At 34.4% G+C, this 25,000-nt stretch overlaps 2 protein-coding genes across 3 annotated transcripts in view; both read left to right on the top strand.

Annotated features, from left to right (window-relative positions):
• The window catches only part of LOC144977231 (uncharacterized), a 49,153-nt gene extending 42,827 nt beyond the window's left edge, over nucleotides 1-6,326 (top strand). The window contains exons 15-17 of the mRNA XM_078922233.1: nucleotides 1,484-1,594; nucleotides 2,890-2,964; nucleotides 4,484-6,326. Coding sequence (XP_078778359.1) covers nucleotides 1,484-1,594; nucleotides 2,890-2,964; nucleotides 4,484-4,648 — 351 coding nt within the window. The 3' untranslated portion in view covers nucleotides 4,649-6,326. The remainder of the gene's footprint in view (nucleotides 1-1,483; nucleotides 1,595-2,889; nucleotides 2,965-4,483) is intronic.
• A 5,851-nt stretch (nucleotides 6,327-12,177) lies between these two features.
• LOC144977232 (ADP-ribosylation factor 6-like) lies at nucleotides 12,178-19,129 on the top strand. Of its 2 annotated transcripts, none has more exons than XM_078922235.1 (4): nucleotides 12,178-12,262; nucleotides 12,451-12,636; nucleotides 14,049-14,201; nucleotides 16,284-19,129. In XM_078922235.1, the coding sequence occupies exons 2-4, from the start codon at nucleotides 12,520-12,522 to the stop codon at nucleotides 16,581-16,583; spliced, it is 570 nt and encodes a 189-aa protein (XP_078778361.1). In that variant the 5' UTR covers nucleotides 12,178-12,262; nucleotides 12,451-12,519; the 3' UTR covers nucleotides 16,584-19,129. The 2 variants fall into 2 exon arrangements, with proteins under 2 accessions (XP_078778361.1, XP_078778360.1); XM_078922234.1 differs by having other exon boundaries at nucleotides 12,210-12,327.
• Nucleotides 19,130-25,000: the final 5,871 nt, after the last annotated feature.

The following is a 25,000-nucleotide window of genomic DNA, read 5'->3' on the forward strand; positions in this document are numbered from 1 at the left end:
GTCTTGACACATTTCAGGTTGGAATAACTCAAGAAAAAAAATTGAACTTTTATATAACCCAATATCCACGAAACGTGCTCAAAGCGCTTTACAAGTGGTCCCTGGCCGACAGCAACATTTAACATGTAGGACGCGACATGACGCCTATTAGGCGATATTACATTTTTTTCGGATAGATACAACGCTGTTAACGGCTAGGTACTAATTTTACGCCTGAGTACGGTGACAAAATGTGAGTAAAGAGCCTTCTCCAAGGACTCAACTATGCACCGACCCGAAAGCGAGAGTCATACCACTAGACCACATAACCGCAAGAATAGCTGCAACGACATCAATTTGGTTTTGAACATATTAATCCAAATTTATAAAAGTTTTTTTCTGATATCTTACTTGTGACCGTGTGTTTGCACAATCATCTGATTTAAAGCTCCACGTTACCACCATTATTTTGACTGAGCGAACGGCTTCTCTTATTTTTGTCTTTAGGTGTAGCATGTCTCACATGGGGGTTCTAAACACTCTGCTCTTCACATATCCCCATAAAAAAGTCAAGTGGGGATAGATCAGGTGATCTTGAAGGCCAGGAAATTGGACCATCTTGGCCGATCAATCAGTTTGGCAACTGTTCATTTAAAAATTCCCTAACATTTAACTCCACTGAGGGAGAGCATCATCCAGTTGGCAAAGATGTTAGGTTGAAGATAATCAAATTTAGGGACCCCGTATGATTTTTGAATGGCCAAAGAGTTTGTTGTAGTCACTGTTATGTCATCAAAAAAGAAATGCGCAACATGTCAGTTCACACCAGACATTGACTTTTGGTGAGTTGCGACAACACTCGATAACTTCACCTGGTTTTTGTTTCCTCCAATGTCGAACCTTGTGTTCGTTTACATTCCCGGACACGTAAAAGGTTGCTTCATCTGAGAAGACAATGCTTTCAGCGAGTTGTCTGTCAAGGTTTGAGAATCATGTCGGATAAAGCCAAAATAAATTACGATTTATGTCAAAATTATCATGTTCTATTGATGACGTCATAAATCAGTTACCAAAGGGCACACAGTGTTAAACATTATATCATTCAAAACTTAAATAAATCCTGCACATATTGTAAAAAACCGTTTGATGAAATATTACAAAAATTACCCAGTTATTCAAACCTGAAATGTGTCAATAATATTGTCATGTGTGTGTGTGTGTGTGTGTGTGTGTGTGTGTGTGTTCTCGTGTGTTTCGAGGATTGTTCAATTGATGCTGATTTGCATAAATTTATTTTAGCTTTAACATAATATCATCGTTTCTATTTCATAAAAGTGTGTATATGTATATATGTATTCATGCGTGATAATTTTGTATGCGTATATAATTTGCTTTTTAGTTGAATTGAGTGTATCTTATTTTGTGAATATTAACTGCTATATGTGCTAAATACCAATATTCCTCCTAATTTGACTTTACTGATCTATCCCCGCCCCCTCCCCAGCAAGAGATCTGTGAATTACAAGCCAAATTGCAGGGTTGTGCGGAAGAGAAGAACGCCTTGTACTGCGCAAGTCAGAAATGTGAGATGAAGGTGAATACACTGAGCAACGAGGTAAGGCTTGATTTATCGCTTGTATTTTATTCTTTTCCTGTCTTTTTTTTTCTGAAGACCCTGATGACATATCTGTCAGATAACTCACTTCACTCACTCCCCTGAGAAATCGCAGACACAATCCTTCTCTAGGCTGACTTCTCTATGATACTCATCATCATTTTCTGTCATGACATTGCTGCCATTCTTTGATGTTGTCAATCAACATATTCTTTGACCGAAGTCTCCTTCTTTGTGCTATGTCCGGACCCTGAAGTGAAGTCTTGTCATCATGTCGGCTAACATGGCCAAACCACGATATCTTTCTTCCTTTGACAACTGATAGAAAATATGAAACAGTAATTACATCAATTTCTCCCGATGTTTTTATAATTTGTTCTGCGCTCAGTGTACAAAACTCAAAGGAATTTTCGATGAGATTTAATTTATTAAGCTTGTTGCGACCTTTTTGTTTCCCACAGAAAAGGATTGACTCAATGTCCTCAATTCTATCGTTTCCCAGGGACTCGGATTATATATATATATATATATATATATATATATATATATATATATATATATATATATATATATATACATATATATATATATATATATATATATATATATATATATATAAATGAGTGTGTGTGTATGGGGTTTGTGCTGTTTGTTGTACTGCCTGGGGAGGGGGGGGGGTTGTTTTTGTTTTTGTTGGGGGTTTTGGGGGTTTTTAAAATTATTTTGTATTGCATGTTTTATGTTTTGCTTTGTTTTTGTTTTTTTTTAAAGGGGGGGGGGGTTGTTAATTTTGTTACGTTTGTTTCATTCATCTATATTTTTTGCGTGATTTTATAACGATATAAAAGGAAAATAAAGCTAATTGTCTTTGTACACTTCTCAACACTTTTCACTCTTTGAAAAGGACTGGAGAGTGTATCTGCTAATGGTAATAATAATGAGTAATGCGACTACTGCTAAAAATGGGAACTGTCCCTTATGTTGATTTTATCTAAACTACTATTTCAATTTGACCACAAGTAGTTGAGCTTCATTATGGGATAATTCTAAATCTGGCGCGTTACTTATTGACATGAATCTTGAAAGACTCCTTTTAAAAATACATATCATCTTGATTAACTGGAATTTGAAGTTAAAAATAATTCTGGTCCAATTAAGAATAGTATCGTTTTCAGTTTAGAGCAGTGTTGTGTAGATCAGTGTTGTGTGAGCAGTCTTCTTTTGTAGTTTATCCTTTTCGTACAGTATAAATGGAAGTGATGTCGGTAATCAATACTTTTTCTTAAATCTGATAGGTCCAAAGAGCAGAGAACGACTTGTTTTCTTGTCGAACAGAACTGGAAAGTCAAATGCAACAGATGGAATGCTATGTACGTACAAACGAATACACCCACACACACACAAACACCACACACACACACACACACACATATATATATATATATATATATACATATATATATATATATATATATATATATATATATATATATATATATATATATATATATATATATATAAATATCCGTGTTCCATTAGTGTTATTATTATATCATTAATTATTATCATATTATTATTATTATTATTATTATTATTATTATTATTATTATTATTATTATTATTATTATTATTATATTATTATTATTATTATTATTATTATTATTATTATTATTATTATTATTATTATTATTATTATTATTATTATTATTTTTATTATTATTTTTATTATTATCATCATCATCATCATCATCATCATCATCATCATCATCATCATCATCATCATCATCATCATCATTATAATTATTATAATAATAATTATTATTATTGTTATTATTATTATTATTATTATTATTATTATTATTATTATTATTATTATTATTATTATTATTATCATTATTATTATTATTATTATTATTATTATTATTATTATTATTATTATTATTATTATTCATCATCATTATAATCGTTTTCATAATTCTTTTTTCCTTTATGGCCAAGAAACGCAAGCCTCCTCTCATCCTTTCACGGCCCTGCTATCTAATCTATCAAGCTTTATAATTCACTCTTTCCATGTTACTTTGCGTCTCTCCTCTAGAAAGTGCGGCTATGTGGTCTGGTGGTATGACACTCGCTTTCGGACCGGAAGGTCCTGGGTTCGAGCCTCGCTCGGCGCATAGTTGAGCCCTTGGAAAAGGCTCTTTACTGACATTCTCTCACCGTACTCAGGTGTAAAATGAGTACATGGTCGTTAACAGCGTTGTCTCTGTCCGATAAAATTGTAATATCGCCGAACAGGCGTCATGTCTCGTTCTACATGTTAGATGTAGCTGTTGTCCTGGGACCCGAACGATCATTATTGCAGGTTTCACACAAGACGAAGAAGAAGAAGAAGAAGAAGAAGAAGAAGACCCTCTGTAAAGCGCTTTGAGCCCGTTTAGTGGATATTGCGCTATATAAATGCTCTTGTGTTTTTAGAAGGTTATCATTGAAATTTGGGTTTGTCTGAGTTCCAAATGGAGTCTTTTACCGAGATGGAAATAGATGGAGTTATGTTGTATTGGGTAAACCATTGCTCCATTATATGTCAATGTTAAGTTTTCAATGTGAAGCTAAATCTGAATGCATCTTTACGTTTCCATTTTAGGGGTGATCCTGTCAATTTTAAAATTTTGATTGACTCTGGACAAGCTGCAATGATATATTGCCCTTTTATCTACTCCCTATCTCTTTTGAACTCAGCATCTTTGTCTTGCTTCTTTTTAAAAGCACTTGGTAGATTGGTAAATCTTTGACTACTCTAATACTTTTATTTATAATGGCACTGAAGCAACCAACGGGTGTTGCAAAATTTTAAAAAACTGAAAACATCGATTTTAAATCATCTTACAGAAACAACAAATGGAATACGACAACTGCTTGTTAAAGAAAACCCTAGAGGATGAACGTCAAAACCTTGGTGAACAGCTGGAGTGGGAAAAACGCAAGAATCGTCAATTGGAATGTGACATAGCAGCAAAGGACAAAATTATCAACGACCTCAGATTTCGGTCATAAATCAATGATCTGGTTCATTGTCAAAACCCCTTTTTACATTTTGGCTTGAATACTTGGAAGATTCATTGAATAAATTGCCATTTCTCAAACCCGACACTCTATAGAGGTGGATAACTTAGGAATCTCTCCTTACCAACTTACATTCGTTATGATACAACCAAAATTGTTCTCTATGTACATCACAAAAGTTTAAGAAATGTTTTGTTGAAATTAAAAGAACTGAAAGACTGTTGTACAGCTTGTTTTGCTGAACAAACTTATGTATAGCATGTTAAGTGATAGTTTTAAAAATCTATTTTTCCGTCGGATAAGTATGACGCTTTTGGTAAAATCCGGAAAATGGTCGATAAGGAGGGAATTAATCTATCAATATTATGTGAAGTAAAAAATTGTTTTGTCAGTATAACCAGTGCCTGTTTACCAGTCAGACAAGAATTTCTGTTTTGTTGTACTCTTGATTTGACCAAAAACTAATCAATTCCCTGGTTTTAGAGTTTTTAAGGAGATAGAGTCATTTAAATGGATTGTTATTTGAGGGAAGAGATTTCTGGCCAAAATATTTCAAGCTTTTTTTCAGAGTACGAAAGTATTTATGTTGGATTTCAAAAAGGAAAAAAGAGAATTGTGGTAATTTCTTGTACTGTTTAATTTTGCAATGAAGTGAATAATTATATTTTATCAGACAATACAAAAGTTCGTATACACAAAATTGGAAAAAAAAATGCAAACGTAAATGTAATGAATCTTCAAGATTCAGGATTAAATCTTTTAGACAGTTTGCCAATCAAACAAAAATCGAAACATAATCTCTATTTAACAAAACCAACATGAGCAAACTAAAGTTGATAATAACCAAATAAATTTCATATCACTGTTACTGGTTGTGTTCAAAAAAGAAAGTTAGATTAAAAGAAACAAAAAGTGATCGGTTGTGATGATAATGTTTATGCTCAAGATTAAATTGGCAATGACAAAAACTGCAATGAGGATGATGATGTTGTTGTTGGTGTTGTTGATGATGATGATGATGATGATGATGAGGAGGAGGAGGAGGAGGAGGAGGAGTAGGAGGTGGAGGAGGAGGAGGAGGAGAACAACAACAACAAGAAAGATGGTGGTGATCATGATGATGGTGAGATGATATCAATTATAATAATGACGATAATGATGTTGATGATGACGATAATGATGATGAAGATGATGATGATGAATTCCTAGTAGTTTGTTGATAGAACTGACGTTTCCATACAATGGTTTCTTCTTGCATTCCTGAATTTTACACAACACTGTCTTACACCGACAATATATATTATCCTATTAGTGACCTAAATAGGCAGTATGGTGTGGAGAAAGTTACAATAATCTCAGGTAAATTATCTGATAGAAAAGGAGTAGATGGAAGATCGATAAGAAAAAGCCCGTGCCTCGCAACGAATATAATTTAACAGGCTTTGCAAGAAACATTGTAGAGAGAAATACCAACATTCGTAAATGTTTTAATTGATTTGAAATAAAATAATAATAATAATAATAATAATAATAATAATAATAATAATAATAATAATAATAATAATAATAATAAAATAATAATAATAATAATAATAATAATAATAATAATAATAATAATAATAATAATAATAATAATAATAATAATAATAATAATAATAATAATGATAACAATAATGATGATGATGTATAATAATAATAATAATAATAATAATAATAATAATAATAATAATAATAATAATAATAATAATAATATTGATAATAGCAATGATAATGATAATAACATAAATATATATAATAATAATAATAATAATAATAATAATAATAATAATAATAATAATAATAATAATAATAATAATAATAATAATAATAATAATAATAATAATGATAATAATAATGACAATAATAACTAGATAATACCAGTGAGCTAGTTTAATTCTTTAGGATCCTTCAACCCTTATGTTTGAAATTTCATTCAGAAAGCTGCGGTCACAAGGTTGCACCACGATTAGACACTTGCTGGAAATGCTAAACTCAAATGCTAAACTGTGATAACATTATTATCAGGCCTATTTACATCCTGTTATGAACCTTACCAATAATAATTGGACGGTTTTTGTAAACAAATTTGATCATGCTGACCACTGTTACCTAGGATAAAATCAAGGGACTTGTGTATCTTATATTCTAATTTCCACGTGATGTATTTTTGTCTTTGTTTGTCTCACTATTTCAATACGCAATATCATACTATTTCATGATTAACCCAATTTACAACAAATCACTCGAATGTTCGATCAGACCTCAATACACTTTGTCTATACTTTATAACTCTTCAATTAACAAGGTGGTGAATAAATTAAGAATGGGTTTTTCTCGACCAAAGCTAAAATTGACAAAATATATTCACCAACCTCAAAGAATATTTTGTATACAAATGTAAAACCAATGTACCTCCCCTTACTCAATAAATCGAATATTCTAATTATATCACATGCAATAAAGGCATTGGAAATATTTATGAATATGTTAACAATTTTTGCAGTGTGTTTCTTATGAACAGATAGTTTTATATTATTCCAGAGACATGATTACGCAAATATTAATAAACCTATGGTGATGTACTGTCATTTGGCAGTCGAAGGAACTTCTCGAAACTTTCTTTAAAGTTGTCTGGAGGGAAATCAACCCGATCATGGCATGTGCTTGATTTTGTAACGTTAAATGTTTATATGCGTGGCAGCAATACCTTGCAATATTTTTGATTGGACGCCAATAACTTTGTATAAGACTGAGACACATTGATGCCAAACCAATCCTGAGTATCAAATATTGTCGTGTAATGCCTTTTTGACAATGAAATATCGGAGCGAAAGTAAATTTAGAAAACCAAATGAGCTATGGAATCGATCGGTAGACACAGGGTGTTGATGGTGGCAAGATTGCCACGGCCCTAGTATGTGGAAGGCAATTCTGGAACGGATGCGCAAGAAAGTAAATAAAAAATAGATAAATAAAAACATTTATGTAGGTCATTTCCCTACAGAAGTTACAATATTTCTCAATGTCTGTGATTTCCACAGATTTATATATAGGCTTAACAATTGTTCTTTTCTGTTACGAAGGAATCATGAATGTTCATTTTATTCTGTATAAGTCGCCTGTTCGGTGTCCTTTTGCACTGGCAGCAGTCTTACAATAGTCGAAACTGCCTATACCCATTCATACCTACGAGGGCTCTTTCATAATTAACCGAAAAATGCCTGTAAAATCCGCGTTTTTTATGCTATCAACAAAATTCTTGCACGTGTTCATACCTTGACTCGTCCTTCATTTCTCTACGTAACAGCCAAGTCTGTCGACACACTTCTGCCAACGCCGCACCATGGAATAGATACCCTCTCGGAAGAAATTTCCGTCAAGGTTTTGTAGCCATTTCCGCACATGGTCAACAAGCTCCTCATCGACATCAAAGCGCTTTCCTGCCAGCTCACGTTTCAGTGGCCCAAAGAGGTGATAATCAGATGGTGCGAGGTCTGGACTGTGTGGTGGGTGTGGCAAAATCTCCCATCCATATTTCTCTAGCCAACCTTGCGTCACTCGTGCTGTGTGGGGTGTAGCGTTGTCGTGTTGCAAAATGACCCCGTTGGTCAACTGCCCTGGGCGCTTTCTGCGAATGGCCTCCCTAAGCTTGTCAAGAGTTTGGCAGTACCTTGCAGCATTGATTGTTTCTGTCCCAGAAAACAGTTCCCATTATTTTCTTTGCTGACCGCATGACTTTGAATTTCTTCGCGACAGGTGAGGATGGATGTTTCCATGTCATCGAATCTTGCTTTGTTTCTGGGGTGCAATGGTGCAACCAAGTCTCATCACCGGTGACTATGCTGTCAAGAAAAGTCACATCGTACCCTAGAAAGTCTCCGCCGGCGTTGGCAGTATGCCCGTGAACCCTGCGTGAGCTCTTGCTTCTTCTCAAAAGTTCCCTGCAGATGTCCAATCTTTGTTCTTTATGATTGTCTGTCAATTGCTTAGGAACCCATCTTGCGCTGACTTTTCTGTAGCCAAGTTCATCAAATACAATTCTATGGGCAGAAGTTTCCGAAATTTCAAGACTGCTTGCGATTTCATGAAGTTTCAACCTCCTGTCTTGACGAATAAGCTCATCAACTCGCTTCACATTGTCTTCTGACGTCGCAGTTATCGAACGCCCTCTCCCTTCCCTGTCTGTCAAGTCGGAATGGCCGGCTTCAAACAAATTACACCAGTGATAGACTTGTGTACGGCTTATAACATGCTCACCATATACACTCTGAAGTTCTTTATGAATTTCGGTAGGATTCAGACTTTTGGCGTTCAAAAAACGTATGACAGCTCTGATTTCCTCCTTTGACCAAGTTTCAAGGTGGGCCGCCATCTTTAAAATCGTCTAGAAATTCATTGTGCAAAATGATGCACTTCATAATTTCTGGGAATATCCGTAAGGAAATAAGGAATATCATGTCGTTTACAGAATTTAAAAATCTCCACTGGTTGCTGAGCAATGGGCATTTTTCGGTTATTTCTGACAGAGCCCTCGTATATCGAGTGGAGTAAAGACAATGGCCGTGCAAGAATATTGCAATCATCGCCACCCACCCGGTCTCTGACCAAGCACAAAATCCCTTTAATAATCATATAAGGCAAGATATTGTACCGGTGAGCTCCCGACTATGAGAGCCAACATCCAACCAGAGGCAAAAAGAAATAATTTTATCATTTTGAACACTTGTTAGATTGAGATTCTTTAATAAAAGTCACGACGGTTAACAAATACTAGCTTGGAAGACCACAACTATAAATTCCACTATCTCAACCAAGAATAGAACCGGAGACCCTAGACCAAAAGGTAAATGACCGACAAATATCCCACTTCATTCTTAGCAAATGAGTTAGATGAAATGTAAAATACTTGAGCTCTAATATAGCGGGTTATCCTCCAAATCTGCTCAAAACGCTTTACACTAACAGCAACACGTAACATGTAGAACGAGACATGACCCCTCTTATTATTACATTTTTTCCTACAGAGACAAAACTGTTAATGGCCAGGACTCAATTTACACCTGAGTACGGTGAGAAAAAGTGAGTAAATAGTCTTTTCTAAGGACTCAACTATGCGCCGAGCGAGGTTTGAACTCAGGACCTTCTGATCCGAAAGCGAGTGTCATACCATAAGACCACATAGCCTTAAGGGGGGGGGGGGAGTGATAGCTACGAAAACAAAAATCGTTTACAAGTAAAAGTTTATAAAAGATAGAAGAGTTTGTTTTTCTTTACTGGTAATTCGTATAGTTGTTAAATGTAATTTTCTTTCGTCTCCTAATAAAGACCGAAGTTGACATGCATATAAGTATTATTTGCAGGCCTGATAACAGACGCAGTCACGGGCTTGTCTTTAACATTGTTGTAATGAATAATTTTGCGGTGGTTTGAGAGTCGTTCCATAACAATAATAAACCATTTGGGTTAATATTCTTACAAATAAGTTTAAATCGACCGATGTCATTATTTATTTTGAGCTCTTCGTTGTGGATATTATGACGTCATTGCTACTTTTGTTTTGAGTTTTTTTCCGATAATACTTTTGAGATATTATGTTGAAACATTGGGTCAAACACATCGCTGTGTTTTTGTGTATGGTTTCTCATTTCTTAGAAAAACTGAATCACGTTATAACTGGGGCACGTTTACCGTTTACAAAACTTGTCTACGTGCAATTGTTCCAGTGTGTCTCCTATTGTTATTTTCTTTTACTAGTGGAAAACCCGCAATATTTGTGGGAAAATAAAGTCTATTACAAACAGGCACTCATCTATTTAATTATTATTATACCACCATACCGTGGAATTACCATAAAACGAGACGAACCTTTTAAGCCATCAACGCCGATCAACAAACTCAGGTAAAGTGTGCAGGTGCGAGCAAAGCATTGGGGAGCCGGCCAGATGGCGATTCGCAACGTCAACCGCCAAATGAGGAGACGTACCCTTTTCTTTTTAAAGCCACACACGCTGAGCATCTGAAAAGAAGACAAACCTTTTAAAAAATATGAATATCTTAATGTTTGGAACAAGACGAACATCATTCATGAAAATAATTGAAAACACCTTTACGAAGCGCAAGTGGTGCCAATCCTTATGTAAGTACGACTGTGATACGTTGGGGTCTTACAAAAAAGAATTTGGACACCCTGGATTCCCTTCATCGCGACGAGTTATTGAAGTACAAAATCAGTAATGAGGATGTAAATGACAGATGCAGAGTACAACCAGTCAGTTTGCGTATAAAGAAACAAACATGGAAACTGTTCGGACACGTGCTCCGACGAGATGAAAATATTCCAGCACAAACACCGATGGTTGATTACTTCAAACAAGGAGCCAATTACAGAGGGCATACACCAACTTCACTTCCAACAACATTGAATCAAGACCTCAAAAAATATCAAATTATATTAAGAAACAACAACCGAAGAACTGATTTCAACAACACAAGGAAACATCAAATTGCCTCAGCACCTTAACACACATGATGCCATTCAAGAGCTAAGAACACTTGCACTGGACAGACATTTATGGAAACAAAGTACTAACTGGATACTAGAAACAAACTGACAAACTCGAAGTAACACACACTGTCACGACAAGCGTCAAGAAAGACAGCGCAGCCGTATTCTTTCATGCATATCTTAATATAATAATTTATAAAGCCACTGTCAAAATCGTGAATATCAGTAAATAATTTAAAGAATGCTAATTAAATAAAAATGAAATAAAAGCTAAAAACAATTGCACTGGACAGACATTTATGGAAACAAATTACTAACTGTATAATAGAAACAGACTGACAAACTCGAAGTGACGCATACATTCACGACAAGAGAGACTGCGCAGCCATTTTATTATTATTATTAATTAAATAAACAAATAAAACATATCTTAATGAATGTATTATATTTTTGAATTAAATCATAACCGACGTGCACTTATATGTACACGTAGCGCATAACTCATCATGTTAAACAGAGTAATGAGTGTTTTATCAGTGGCGTGGCGCCATTCAATCGATACACTCAAGTTGTGTCTATTTATAGAAACTGACTCAGTACGTAAACATAGAAAACCCGCCGAGCTGTGCCGTGAGCCGTGAAATCGAGCAGTAAGCCTCGTTCCTTTATTAGTTTGTAGCTTGAAATAACTTTAAAATCAAAATCATAATAAATCACGACAATCACGTTTCTTTTAAAGACTTAACATTTATTTCGTTTTGAACATGCTGTGTTCCACGACATTTTTCTTTTCTAGTCTATCGTGACCTGGAAGAAACCACTCAACCTTATCTTTCATACAGTTGCGTCTTCATTTCGGAAATTCCCGGAAAGACTATTTATAATAATTCCACGTGGAAATAGAGTAAGTATAGTGGCCACGTCTCTGGATCCATGTTTCCATTCCCAGATCACAACAGTTTGACATCACTACAGACTGGGTATAAATACAGCTATATCTCTCGAGGAACTTCAGACAGAAATCTTCAACATACAGATAAATAACCAAGCCTACTCTAGAAGTGCTTATACATTTAATCATTTCTCATTTATATCAATCAGACTAGCTTTCATTGTATAAAATTAGGTAATATTTTTAAACAGATTGACATTAAACGTATAGAGTGAAAGAACTAAAACCGATAGAAAAACACCTGTAACTAGTTATAATTATTCAAAGAGTAAATTGAATCTTTTTTTTTTATTTTAGCGAAGATTAACTTTTCTTCAAACCATCAAGTAGATTTCAAAAGGACTTCAATTTTCTTCAAGAAAAGTCATGGGTCTTCTACTTGCACGTCTGTCTGAGGCCATTTCCAGCTTCCAATCTGGAACTCCTACACGAGTGCTGATGTTGGGTCTGGATGCTGCTGGGAAAACCACCATTTTGTACAAGGTACGTGTGTCCAAACACCGACCAACATGACATTTATATAAATGAGTAGTTCTTATGGAAATAAAAATAGTAGGCCAAGTTATATAATATGTGGTTGGAACAAAAGTTGTTTTTTCATCGTTGTTTTTATTTTGTTTTGCTCTGATCTGGTTTTTTTCTTTTTGCTATTTATTGTGTGTGTGTGTGTGTGTGTGTGCGTGTGTGTGTGTGTGTGTTTCGTTTGTTTTGTTTTGTCTACATAATTGATTAGATTACTTCAATCTCTCAAAGGTTCATTTTCAAAAGTAATCCAAAGATTATACAATAGAGAAGCAGGAATAACGTCTCACAGGAACGATATACATTTGGACAAAGTCTTTACCTTTCGACACTATTGGATTTTCATCATCATCATCATCATCATCATCATCATCATCATCATCATCATCATCATCATCATAATAATAATAATAATAATAATAATAATAATAATAATAACAATAGACGTCTAATAATAATAATAATAATAATAATAATAATAATAATAATAATAATAATAATAATAATAATAATAATAATAATAATAATAATAATAATAATATATACGTTATTCATCCAAAAAAAATGGAAGTGGCATGCATAAACATTTTTTTAATAACCAAATTATATTACGCTTTATTATTAAATTTGACACATTGACGAAACGTGAGTTGATATAATATATGAGCATTTAATTTGTATTTTAGAAGTGTCAAGTTTCTGAGACGTTTTTGTCTAATTTAAACAATCGATAATCTTTGAAATAAACGCTTTCTAGCCAAATTATTTTTGATGTGTTTTGTCAGAGCAAGGAAACACTGTCGCCATTGTGTAAAAGGTGTTGATTGTGATAAGATAGAACCGAATTCTGTTTGTAATTAAAAGAATGAAACGAGCTTAAAGCAACCGTCTCCGCCTTCATTCCCTCACGCCTCGGCTATTGCAATTCGGGCCTTCCTGGCAAGACAGTTGAATCGAATCCAGAAAAGTAGAGAACGAGGCTGCCAGAATGGATCTGGGCATTGGTCGACATGTGGAAATAAGCGTGAAATAAGTCTGTTCTCAGTACACTACATTGGCTGCCCGCCGTTGGTTTTTAAGAAAACGCTTATAACCTATCTTTTCAAGAAAGTTTTACCATAGATGCTTTCTGTTTTATGGTTGATTATTTGTTTCATTTTTAGTTTTCATTTTATGTAGAATAACAATTTTTATTCTGTTTTGTAAAGCATATTTATTTAATGTCTGCAACTGTTTTCTTTGCCCGATGTGAGTGTGTCCAGTGAAATTGTAAAGCACTTTGAGGTCTCGGAATTGGGCGCTGTAATAGACCTATTTATTATTATTTATTATTATTGTAAAGAGTTAACCTAATATTGACATATCATTTGTAGGTAAAGCTGAATGAAAATGTGTGCACCATTCCTACAATTGGATTTAATGTCGAGACGGTGACGCCTGTCAAATGTGTGACCTTCACAGTGTGGGATGTCGGAGGCCAGGAGAAAATCCGGGCACTGTGGAGACATTACTACAATAATACTCAGGTAATTAATTACAAATAAATAGTTTAATAAATCAATTTCTGTGGGAGTTCTTCGCGGGGTTGTTTTGTATTTTGTTTGTTTGTTTGTTTTTTGTTGTTGTTTCTTTTGTATTGTTTTTGTTTGTTATGTTTAAAGAATAGCAAACTGTACTCATTAGGGAAATAATTTTTAAAAATCTTTGCCACTTTATAGACTAGTGGTATAAAACCCAGTATATGGCTTGTAGGTCGAGGTTTCAATCCTGCTATTGACTTTGCAAAGTTGAGAGTTTGAAAAAGAGCGTTTATTCACACTTTCTTGCCATACATTATGTGTAATACTGACTTTTTCGTCATAAAATAATTACATTAACACGTTGATTGTCTCCTCCTTCACATCCTATTCATTGGCCATGGCTTTGAGCACATTTAGCGTGCTAAAAGATAAGTATACACATTTAAAAGGGTCCATATATTTTTATTTTAACAGGCAGTATATATCTCTTTGGCTTTGTGATTTTTTTGTGTTATAATAAAGTGAGCAATTATCCTTTTTTTTGTTCTTACCTCAACTTTCCTACTCAATGATATCCATGTGCTGTTTTAACATTAAATGTTTGTAACAATTTTTTTTGCAACTTATTATTTGCAAAAAAGAACAAAAAGCATGTAGGACAAAAAAATTCACATGTGTTGTCTTGCTTTTTTTCAACTCAGAAAAAAACTTAAATCATTTGTTACAAAATTCATCAAATTTAGAATCACATGGCCGTCTGGTTAGACACCTTGGAGCAGGTGCTTCCATTGTGTGTACTGGTAGGACTGTTCAATTTTAACATATTGATAGATTAATCATTGATTTCTTGTTGTCGGAATGACTTTGTGACGTTTCATCAATGATTGTTTTATCCCTTTGGTAACATTTGACTATATTGCTACGACTGAGGCGCCCAAGTATTTCTAAATTGGGTCTTTGCATTGTCAATGTTTGTTGGAATACATGACAAAATAGGGCTTTTGAGTTAAGTTTTAAGTTGGAGAGGGTCAGGAAAGACAGCAAATGTACGATATTTGCCAAACGTGCTTCTTGTAAATACAGTTAAATGCAGCGAAAATACAGTTAAAAAAGCAAGTGCATATCATGGAGAAGGAAATTTCAGATATAAAAAAAAATGATACCAAAATGATAATATTAGAATTATCGTAAACTCGACTTTATTATTATGTGCTATTATTCTCTTTTTATTATAAGTTGTGCAAGACCCGTGCTAATGAATAAATGTTTTTCCGTTTTTCATCCCTCAACAACCAAGACATGACTTAAGTTTGTTTGTTCATTATCCATACTTCTTTTATCTACTTTTATCTTCTTTTATTACCATCGTCATGAATAATCATCAGCCATCAACACATATCACGGAGAAGGAAATTTGAGATAAAAACAAAAAAAAAAAGATACCAAAATGATAATATGAAAAACTACAGGTTTTGATGCAACGTTTCCAAATGGGAATATGATGCCAATTTTAAATGCGTATAGATACTTATTTTTGATCATGCCTATAGACAAATCTATGTTTCTTGCATTGTTTGTGACGTGTACTGCTATAGTTGAGCCAAACAATGCAAAATTATTTTTGACATAGATCTATAAAGTATTTTGCAATGTAACACATAAAATATAGATATATTTCTAAACATTTAGTTATTCTATATTAAATACTAAGCTACAAGAGGCCAGAACTGTAATAAATATCAATTAATGAAAAATGAACGTTGCGGGCCACAAGATTTTCTTCCGTCATAAAATAAAGCCAAAAAGTACCAAACAAAGTATGTTTTAATAAGAATACACTGCTTTGTTTGTTTAGGTTAGAGTTCCTTTTTTATAAATAAATAATATATATATATATATATATATATAATATATATATATATATATATATATATATATATATATATATATAATGGGATGTTTGGACACGAACAAAAAATATTTTGTTCCTCTTGGTCGTTAGGGGCATATAAGAATATAAATGGTTTCTTTTAAAAATAGAAATACGGACAAGTAATACTGATTCATTTTTCTTCGTCCAATCTCCAGGGTCTTCTCTTCATCGTGGACAGCGCTGACACTGCTCGGCTTCGGGAGGCTCGAGAAGAACTCTTCAACATTGTCAAAGACCAAGAAATGGTGGGAGTTCCGGTGGTTGTCATGGCAAACAAACAAGATCTGCCGGGAGCTGCTTCTACGTCAGAGGTAGCAGATAGGCTTGGTCTCAGAGACATGCGGGACAGGAAGTGGTACGTTCAGGGCGCATGCGCGACGAATGGCGATGGAATATACGAAGGCATGCACGAAATGGCAAGAATGGTGAAAGAATTCCAGAAAGGATATAAGTAGTGATTCCCTTTCCAACAATACTGTATGTGACATCATATCGTGGTACGTTACGATTTTCGTTATTTTCTTTGACTGCCAAAGTCAGGCTTGATAAAGTGGGTTAACTGTAGTTTAAATCAGCTCACGTTCTGTGTTTAATCATGGCGGACATAATAAGTTCATCACCATCTCAATTTGATTTTACGTCAGGATGAACCAAAGGCAGGCTGAAAATTGCATTTAAAGTCTTGCATGAATCATCATCATCATCATCATCATCATCATCATCATCATCATCATCATCATCATCATCATCAACAATAACAACAACAACAACAACAACAACAACAACAACAACAACAACGACGACAGCAGCATGATCATCGCACTAAGATTACCCATTCAAAGGTTAGGTTGCTGTAGTCATGACTACCACAACCATTTCAGAGCCGCATAGCACGATATTACAATTGAATTGTTATAATTTGCAAATTATTTTTTTAAATGACGGGTAACATTCGCATTATCTAGAGTAGTTGAATTTCCTTATCGAGATACTTTCTTAAACTAAGCACAGATATGTATGAATCCCCGTGATGTATGGGTACGATTGTGATATAATACTCCTTCCGCACATATCTCTCTCCATGCCCTATCGAGATGGACTCTTCACTAGAGTTTCGCTTGGTTAAAAGCAGTGTAGTCCCTCCTAAAATTACACTAGCCCCCCCCCCTCCCCCCCCCCCAAAAAAAAAGGTGCATATTACGACTCGTGTGTTCAGTGTACGCTATTCAATCCTTATGAGATAAAAAAAACATATTGTAAATCACTTACGAAGGAATCAGAAAAGTTTAGAAGGCTATAATCGCCAGACCAGAAGTGATGTAAGTCTGAAATTTCCCCATAATCGAACCAATTTATTGAACTTTAAGAACACAATACATCAGAAAAAATTATTGAGAAATCTTGATTTGACCATTGTTTTAATAGATACACCTTAAATTTGCCATATCGAAAATTTTGACGTAATTCTTAAATTCTTATGTGATCTGTCATTCCCCCATTGTTCCCTATGACTGTGCGTAGCCTTTCTTTTCCCAAGATCCAATTGATTTTCTTATGTCTTAAAAAATGATACGATTCCATGAAATTTGAATGGACTCTTTTAGCCCTAATTATGTGTAGAACGTTATTCGACTCTTATACACTGTTTGACATCATTGTCCACATTATGCTGTAGTCCATTTTATTCAAGTCCGGACTCATTTGAGACCATTTAATATTTAGAAATAAATCAAATATGATTTTTGCATCGAATTGAAAATTATGTAATATTGCTTTAAAAGGAAAACGTATTCCAGAAGCTATCCCAATAGGCCATTTGGTTTTCAACAAGACGGGGAAAAGTTCTACTCTAGTAACAGAACACTGCTAAAACAAGATGCAAGTTTGGAAACTTTCGATATGTAATTTTTATACGACTTTGATGTAACCGGCATAGCTTCTTAATCAATCATACATTTTTAATCAAACTTAGCAAGTATTAACTAAAGGTATTGTTCTTGTTGCTTGCAAATTTTCGACGGTTTTTGATGTCTTCTTTGTATTGAAACAGTATTACAATTTTTTTCCAGATTTTTCTCTCGCACCCTAATATATTTTATACTCTCGTGAAACAAGCATGCAAATTTTCACTCTTTCCCACGTTTTCATTTTGAGACGAAGCATAAAGGTTATGTATTATTATCTTCTTTTGTTTGTTCCTCAATTCTCCTTATCCATGTGCAATTTTAAATTATTTGAAACCCATTGAATACAAGAAAGATGTAGTGGGAAATCTTTATGAGTTGTCATTCTTGATTTCTTCCTACTCAAAAAGAAACATCTTAAATCAGTAACACCAGAATCCATTAACATCTCCGAGACCTACATGTTGGAGAGTTTTGGCACTTTGAAGCAGGCGTTTCATTTAATAAAGTAGCAAGCCTTTTAAATTTTACCAATAGACTGTTTATTCCTTGATTTCGGGTGGTATCTAATTGTCTGAGTGGCTTGGGGACCTTCCATATTTCAATATATATTCCATCTAGTAAAATTGTACTGTCTTGTCACTTTAGTAACTGAAGCGCCTGCTTCACAACCATGTGCTTCTAAATTAGGTTTGGGTATGGTTTATTAATGTTGGAATATATGATTTAAGACCATTTTTAATTCAAAAGAATAAAGAGAGAAAGCACATGTACATATTTTTGCAATTCTTGCTTTTGCGGTAGAAATGATTGACAAGGAAAATTAAATTGGTGCTTAATATTCCTAGTTTATATAAATATCTCAATGCATTCCAATTCAACCGTTCATGTCAATAATTTGTTTATTCATGACCAATGCTCTGATTATTTTAATTTGTTAAAATTGTACATTTTATTGTTCTGTTAATTTATCATCCCAACGCCATTGTATATTCGTCAATGTAAAAATAGGATGAAACTTTGGAAATACCCAAAGACTTATGTATTGAAACTTATTATATGTTAAAATATGAATTAAATGTCTATTTAAAACGATCTATCAGATTTTTATATTATTGGTTTTACGTCCTTGGGTAAGGCACTTTAAAGAACAACTGTACTTACTCTGAATTGCCAGCTACTAGCAGCATTATGTGATGTAATTGTAAAGAAATGAAAGCGTCTTACATGCTTCCTGTCTCGCTCTCCATAGTTTTCAGTTTATGGTTGGCTTGGGACCATTTATAAAGTGATTTGAGCACAAAATCTCACACGTTTTAAAATGAAAACAGGCTTTTACTGTAATACATTTTATTACGATTGGAATGGACTTCTATAACCAAAATAATGAAGCAAATTGAATTGTGATATGTCTGCCTGAATGGTGCGATTTTACACCAAGAAATTGAATATGTACGTGAAATAGTAGTAAAGAGTAGGAGAAGTATGACAAGAAGAAGAAGAAGTAACCATGCTCTATTTCCTTTACATACGATATCATCATAATATTTAATATTAGATAGTAATGTACAAAAGTAAGTTCACACTCGTTTGAACCTTCATAATATTGAGTACAAAACCATTTTCCTCTATTATACATCAATAGAAAGCTCATTCATTTTTCTATCCAGTGCACATTAATGTGTTAAACCAAGGCGCTAAATCAAAGGATATCAAAAGTTTAAGAAGTGACACCAAAAGATTGAGGTAACAAATTTACACAACTTTATTAATATCTTGTGTGCCCTCCTTTAACTTGGTACAGGGAAACTACTCGCCTTCAAAGTTAATTAGAAAGTACAAAGTAAAACGTCCAGTTAACTCTGCAAAGTGATACTAAGCTGCTAGAAGCTGTATAGTGTAAAAAGTAAGCAACAAAAATGAATATAATAGCTTCAAACAAGAACAAAATACCAACAACAACAAAAACGGAACGTTTGGGGCTCAAAATCTTCTTCAGTCAACAACAAAGTGTGATAAATCGAGCTCTGTCCCGGTCGGTAGAGCAAGATAGCCCGAAACATCAACATAAAAAACAAACTAGGAGAAAGACAGAAGACAGAGGGAACTCGATGATAAGTTCCCTTGCAGATCAGACCGATGCATTGAGCCTGGCCTGGTTGGAAAAAAGGAAGGAGGGAGATGAAGGTCGTACTTCATATAATAGAGATATTATAATGAAGGAAAGGAAATCTAGATTAACAATCACGATACATTTATTACAGAAACTAAATTACATCTACAACATAAATAGGAACGACACATCTCTTCTTATTCATTCATCCTGCAAGTCTCTCTCCTGGCATCCACGAATTAAGAACATCTGGCACATATAAATAAAAAATAAAATTATACACAACCGCTGATAGGCAGTATCGTGTCCAGTCAAGAAAACTCAAGGAAAAATCTCTCCTGGTGTATCCGCTTTATATAGCAGTGGTTCGAACCCCTGATTGGGTGGTTGAGGAGTTCAGAAAAACTAGCAAATCGAGGAGGGTTCGGTCAACTCCGGACTCGTTCGAGTTACGTCCTAGCAACCAGTGCCAGGGCATAACAAAAGACAAAACAATAAAAACATAAATACATTACTAACAAAGACCCAGATTAACTACTAAATATACGGTACAAATCTATCTGATTTTTTAGTCATGTATTTATGTTTTTATTTTTTTTATTGTTGTTGCTGGCTGAAGAAGATTTTTGAGCCCGAAACATTCCGTGCTTAGTATTTTGTTCTTTTTTGAAGCTGTTAATATTCATGTTTGTTTATTAATAAACTCTACAGTGAGTGTAGTGTACATTTAATGGCAGATAAACGTTGCAGCCATTGTTGAAATGTGCTGGACGCGTGAGTCTGTGAATGAACGAAGAAGAGGTGTGAGAGAGCGTTCTGTTTGAATGTAATAGCGCCTGGAAAAAATGTCCCAAATGTTTTGCATACAACAAGCGGAGCTCTTCTCGTCACAACGTAGTACGCTCTAACTACTCATCATGTGAGTGTGACAATGTGAATAGGAACTTCACGACCAGCTTGTAGTTGCGAGAGGACAGCATTCAACGTCTGATCATGAAAATTCGTGCTTAGGTTTAAATGTATATGAACTTTTTTAATCCAGAGTGAGTATCAGCAATTAAATCGTTAAAATTCAGGTGGTGATGAAACTTGCCGCCTTCACAACGACATTTTGCTTTGGTGTCAAAAGGTCACAACGTCATCGGTACCGAGTACACATGTGCACTGTTGCTTAAATCGAAATCGGAGGTATAATTTATCAATTATTCATAACATACAACTTATCAAATTTATTCATTTACCAAGAGAGTAACATAATTTTCAAAAGTATTTGTTTTTAATCCAAAAGTATACAAATTTGCTATACCAAATTATTTCAAATTTTACCGGCATTGGAACGCGGAACATGAGATTTTGAAATCGAAGAAATCAAAGTTTGGTGGTCGAATACGAATACGGAAAAAAAAAGATTTATTTCCCTCTCATATGTTTTGAATATTCCAATAGCTTTCAATCAAGGAGTATAATATTTATTTTCTTAATGTCTTATTAAATTAGAATTATTTGAAAATAATCGACTGAAGTTGTGTCGTCTGTCTTCGGGTCGGCGAGGTAACGAAACGGTGTCTACTTGAACTCTGTCGCCTTTTACCCACCTAATAATAATAATAATAATAATAATAATAATAATAATAATAATAAATAATAATAATAATAATAATAATAATAATATAATAATTATTATTAAAATTATATTATTATTATATTATTATTATTATTATTATTATTATTATTATTATTATTATTATTATTAAAAATTATATATTATAAAATATTAATAATAATATAATAATAATAATAATAATAATAATAATAATAATAATAATAATAATAATAATAATAATAATAATAATATCATCATCATCATCATCATCATCATCATCATCATCATCGTCGTCGTCGTCGTCGTCGTCGTCATCATCATTAGCAGCATACCGAGCACCTAGATATCGCTTAAGCATCAATTTTATGTGTCACACTAATTCAATACAGTTATGTTATTATTGTGGTTTGCGTAATGATATGGTTAAAATCAAATTTCAGGTTGAAAATGTCCGTATCATCAACTTCTTGAACATATCCGTCATGAACCGCCTCAACCCCATCACCAACAATCACGTGATCAAGTCACTTAACCCATTAAATCATGGCATTGACAATGTACTAAATCTTGTACTAACTACTAACAATTATATAATGGCAAAGTGCAGTATTGAGGTGGATTGGTCAAAATGATTAATTTGTCAAGCGGTAAAAATTTTATTTTTAAAATTAGAATGCCCAGCTCTGTCAAAGTGGAAATTGTGGTCAATGGTACGTGACTTTTGTAGCGTAGCGTTCTACCAGCCATGGTGTTAAGACTTTTAACGGATTAGCAAATGATAGTGACAAGCTAGATTTGTCTGTTGAAGACCGTTCTGAGGATACATTGGAGGTCCTGAAGCAAAATGATACCAAATGGCACAAATTATGTTGCTCTTAATATACGGCCACAAAAAATCAGAAGGCTCGCTGTGAAAAATGAGAAATCACAAGAAGACTTGTCAAATTATCCCGATCTAGACAATCTCTCATCATCCCACTGTCCAAGGAGGCAGAATATGCGTTTTCCCTCAGATGACGTTATCACAAGAAATAGGACACATTGTATGCTTTGCAACAATAAGATGAAGCTTCCCTCCATTCAATAATGACAAAAGACAGGAACGAAAATATCCGCGTGGCTGCAGAAATTATAAACGATGTCCAGATTCTTTCCATATTCTCAAATGGCGATTTGATTGTGCAGGGAGTTCATTATCAGAAGATTTGTCATGTCCGTTTTATGAACATCAAAAAATGCTGGTTCTAGTTTTGCTGTTGCTGAAATTGTTTCTTCTTCTTCCTCTTCCTTTTCAAGCTGAAACTTCCTCGTGGAAGGCTCAGCAGCCGCATACCCAATTGTTTTACTGGGAGTTATCCAAATTGTTCCTAAGTCGTATAGTTCAGGGCAGAAACGAGTGAAGAGGGTAGTCCACTCCAGATTGTGGCAACATAAATATGCCAGGTTTCCTCTTGTTCTGTTGGAGGCCGTGTAATGCTACCTGACCTTGTTTTTCCGACCTTTGTAAAATACATTTAGTTTATTCTTCTCCCTCCTTTCCTTCAATGGTTCCAAATGGAGTGTCATATATGACTGATTTGTTTGAGGATTTTGTTGAACGAATTTTATAGCTTTTTTGGGATTGATTCTATTTACCTAATTTCGGAGGTGTGATCAGGATCCCATACCTCACCGCTTTACTCGAGTGTTGGTCTAACATAAACTTTATAGCGTTTCTCTTTTATGGTTACTTTGTAGCCGAAGAGGTTTCTGCTCAAGAATCCCAGGGTGGAGTTTCCCTTCTTGCATATGTTTGCAATGTGGTCTTTCCAGGTCAGGCGATTGTTTATCGTTACTCCGAGATATTTTGCTTTGGTGACGTCTTCTAGTGTGTATCTTTCTTTGCTCGTAATTTTCTGGAATCAAGGTCCCGATGAAGACTTTCTGAGTCTTTCTTATGCCTTATTGCTCATTACAAAAGGCTGTCATCCACAAATAGTCTCAGTTGAGTTCCTAGCGACAAGCTTTCAGGCAAATCATTGATGTAGATAAGAAACAAGAGGGGACCCAGTACGGTACCTAGGGACACATCTGTAGTACTGGAGCTGAGTCTGACATTGCTCTTTCAGTTGTTTACGATTGGTGAGAAAATCCATTATCCAGTCTTGTGTGTTCCTCATGATTCCATATCTCCGCAGTTTAATAGCCAGATTATGGTAATTGACTTTATCAATTGATTTACTAAAGTCTCATAATATAGCATCTGTTTGGAGTTGTTTATTCATGTTTTCTGTTAGGTTGTTGCAAGTTGTTATTCGTTGTGTTTCACAAAAGAGCCATGCTATATATAAAACGTTCCAAGTATAGAACAGATCAGAGAGAGAGGGAGAGAGAGAGATAGAGAGAGAGAGAGAGAGAGAGAGAGAGAGAGAGAGAGAGAGAGAGAGAGAGTCCATAAATTGTCAGAATTATTCAAGATGCATAGCAAAGAATGCTGTAAAAGAGGTTGCACCCAGTCGTATGTTCACCTAGTCAGGTTCAGAGACTCCAGCCGGTCCTACCAGGCCTCGACAGCTAACCTCAGGAAAGGAAATATTTTTAGCCTTCAATAAGACATCGTATGGTTTTCTTAAACACACTGCCATGGAAAAAGCTGACAACGAGGTATTGGCTTATCTTGCGCCGTTAAAATAATTCAAGAGATCAGGATAAACTAGAAAAGGCTGCTGTTGAATTCTCTCAAGCCTTCCAAGAAAAATGGCAAGGACAAAACTAAACAATCTCATTCCAAGACAAAGACAGAAAGCAAGTTACAAAATAGATATAGTGGGATAGATGACACAGTAAATTCGCCCTGCCCACCATAGGATGTCAGGAACCCCACTCATCGATTGAGATAGGCAAGCACTTAAGGTGGCTATAGGTCTTCGGTTCACGGTCATCTGTTGATATCGGGGGAAAATATAGTTTATTTTAAATTTTGGAGGCTAGTGAAAAACTAAAATGTTTATTTTCGACTACTTGATAAAATATACGATATATGACGTAGTTTTCAAAAGTGTAGGCAATCTTTGTTGATTGAATAACTCGAGGCTTACGCTTTTGATGCCTTGAGTTTGGAAAAAAAGCTCACATATTTTGCCAGCCGGATTTAATGTACCGACAAGAAAAACCGTAAACGTGTATAGTCTGTCAATAGCTTGATAAGGATAGCAACTTAGTCACGGAGGATCCATCAAATCATGAGTATTTTACTCAAACGCATACCATTAC

The sequence above is a fragment of the Berghia stephanieae genome, chromosome 7 (assembly GCF_034508935.2).
Source record: "Berghia stephanieae isolate SIO BIC M18660-M18661 chromosome 7, UCSD_Bste_1.3, whole genome shotgun sequence".
NCBI classification, from domain to species: Eukaryota; Metazoa; Mollusca; class Gastropoda; order Nudibranchia; family Aeolidiidae; genus Berghia; species Berghia stephanieae.

Excerpts from the sequence above, each read along its gene's own strand:
- LOC144977232 (XM_078922235.1), top strand. The coding sequence starts at position 12,520 with ATGGGTCTTCTACTTGCACGTCTGTCTGAGGCCATTTCCAGCTTCCAA. Across the intron at positions 12,637-14,048 it reads AAACCACCATTTTGTACAAG|GTAAAGCTGAATGAAAATGT; the intron begins GTACGTGTGTCC and ends TATCATTTGTAG. Across the intron at positions 14,202-16,283 it reads ATTACTACAATAATACTCAG|GGTCTTCTCTTCATCGTGGA; the intron begins GTAATTAATTAC and ends TCCAATCTCCAG.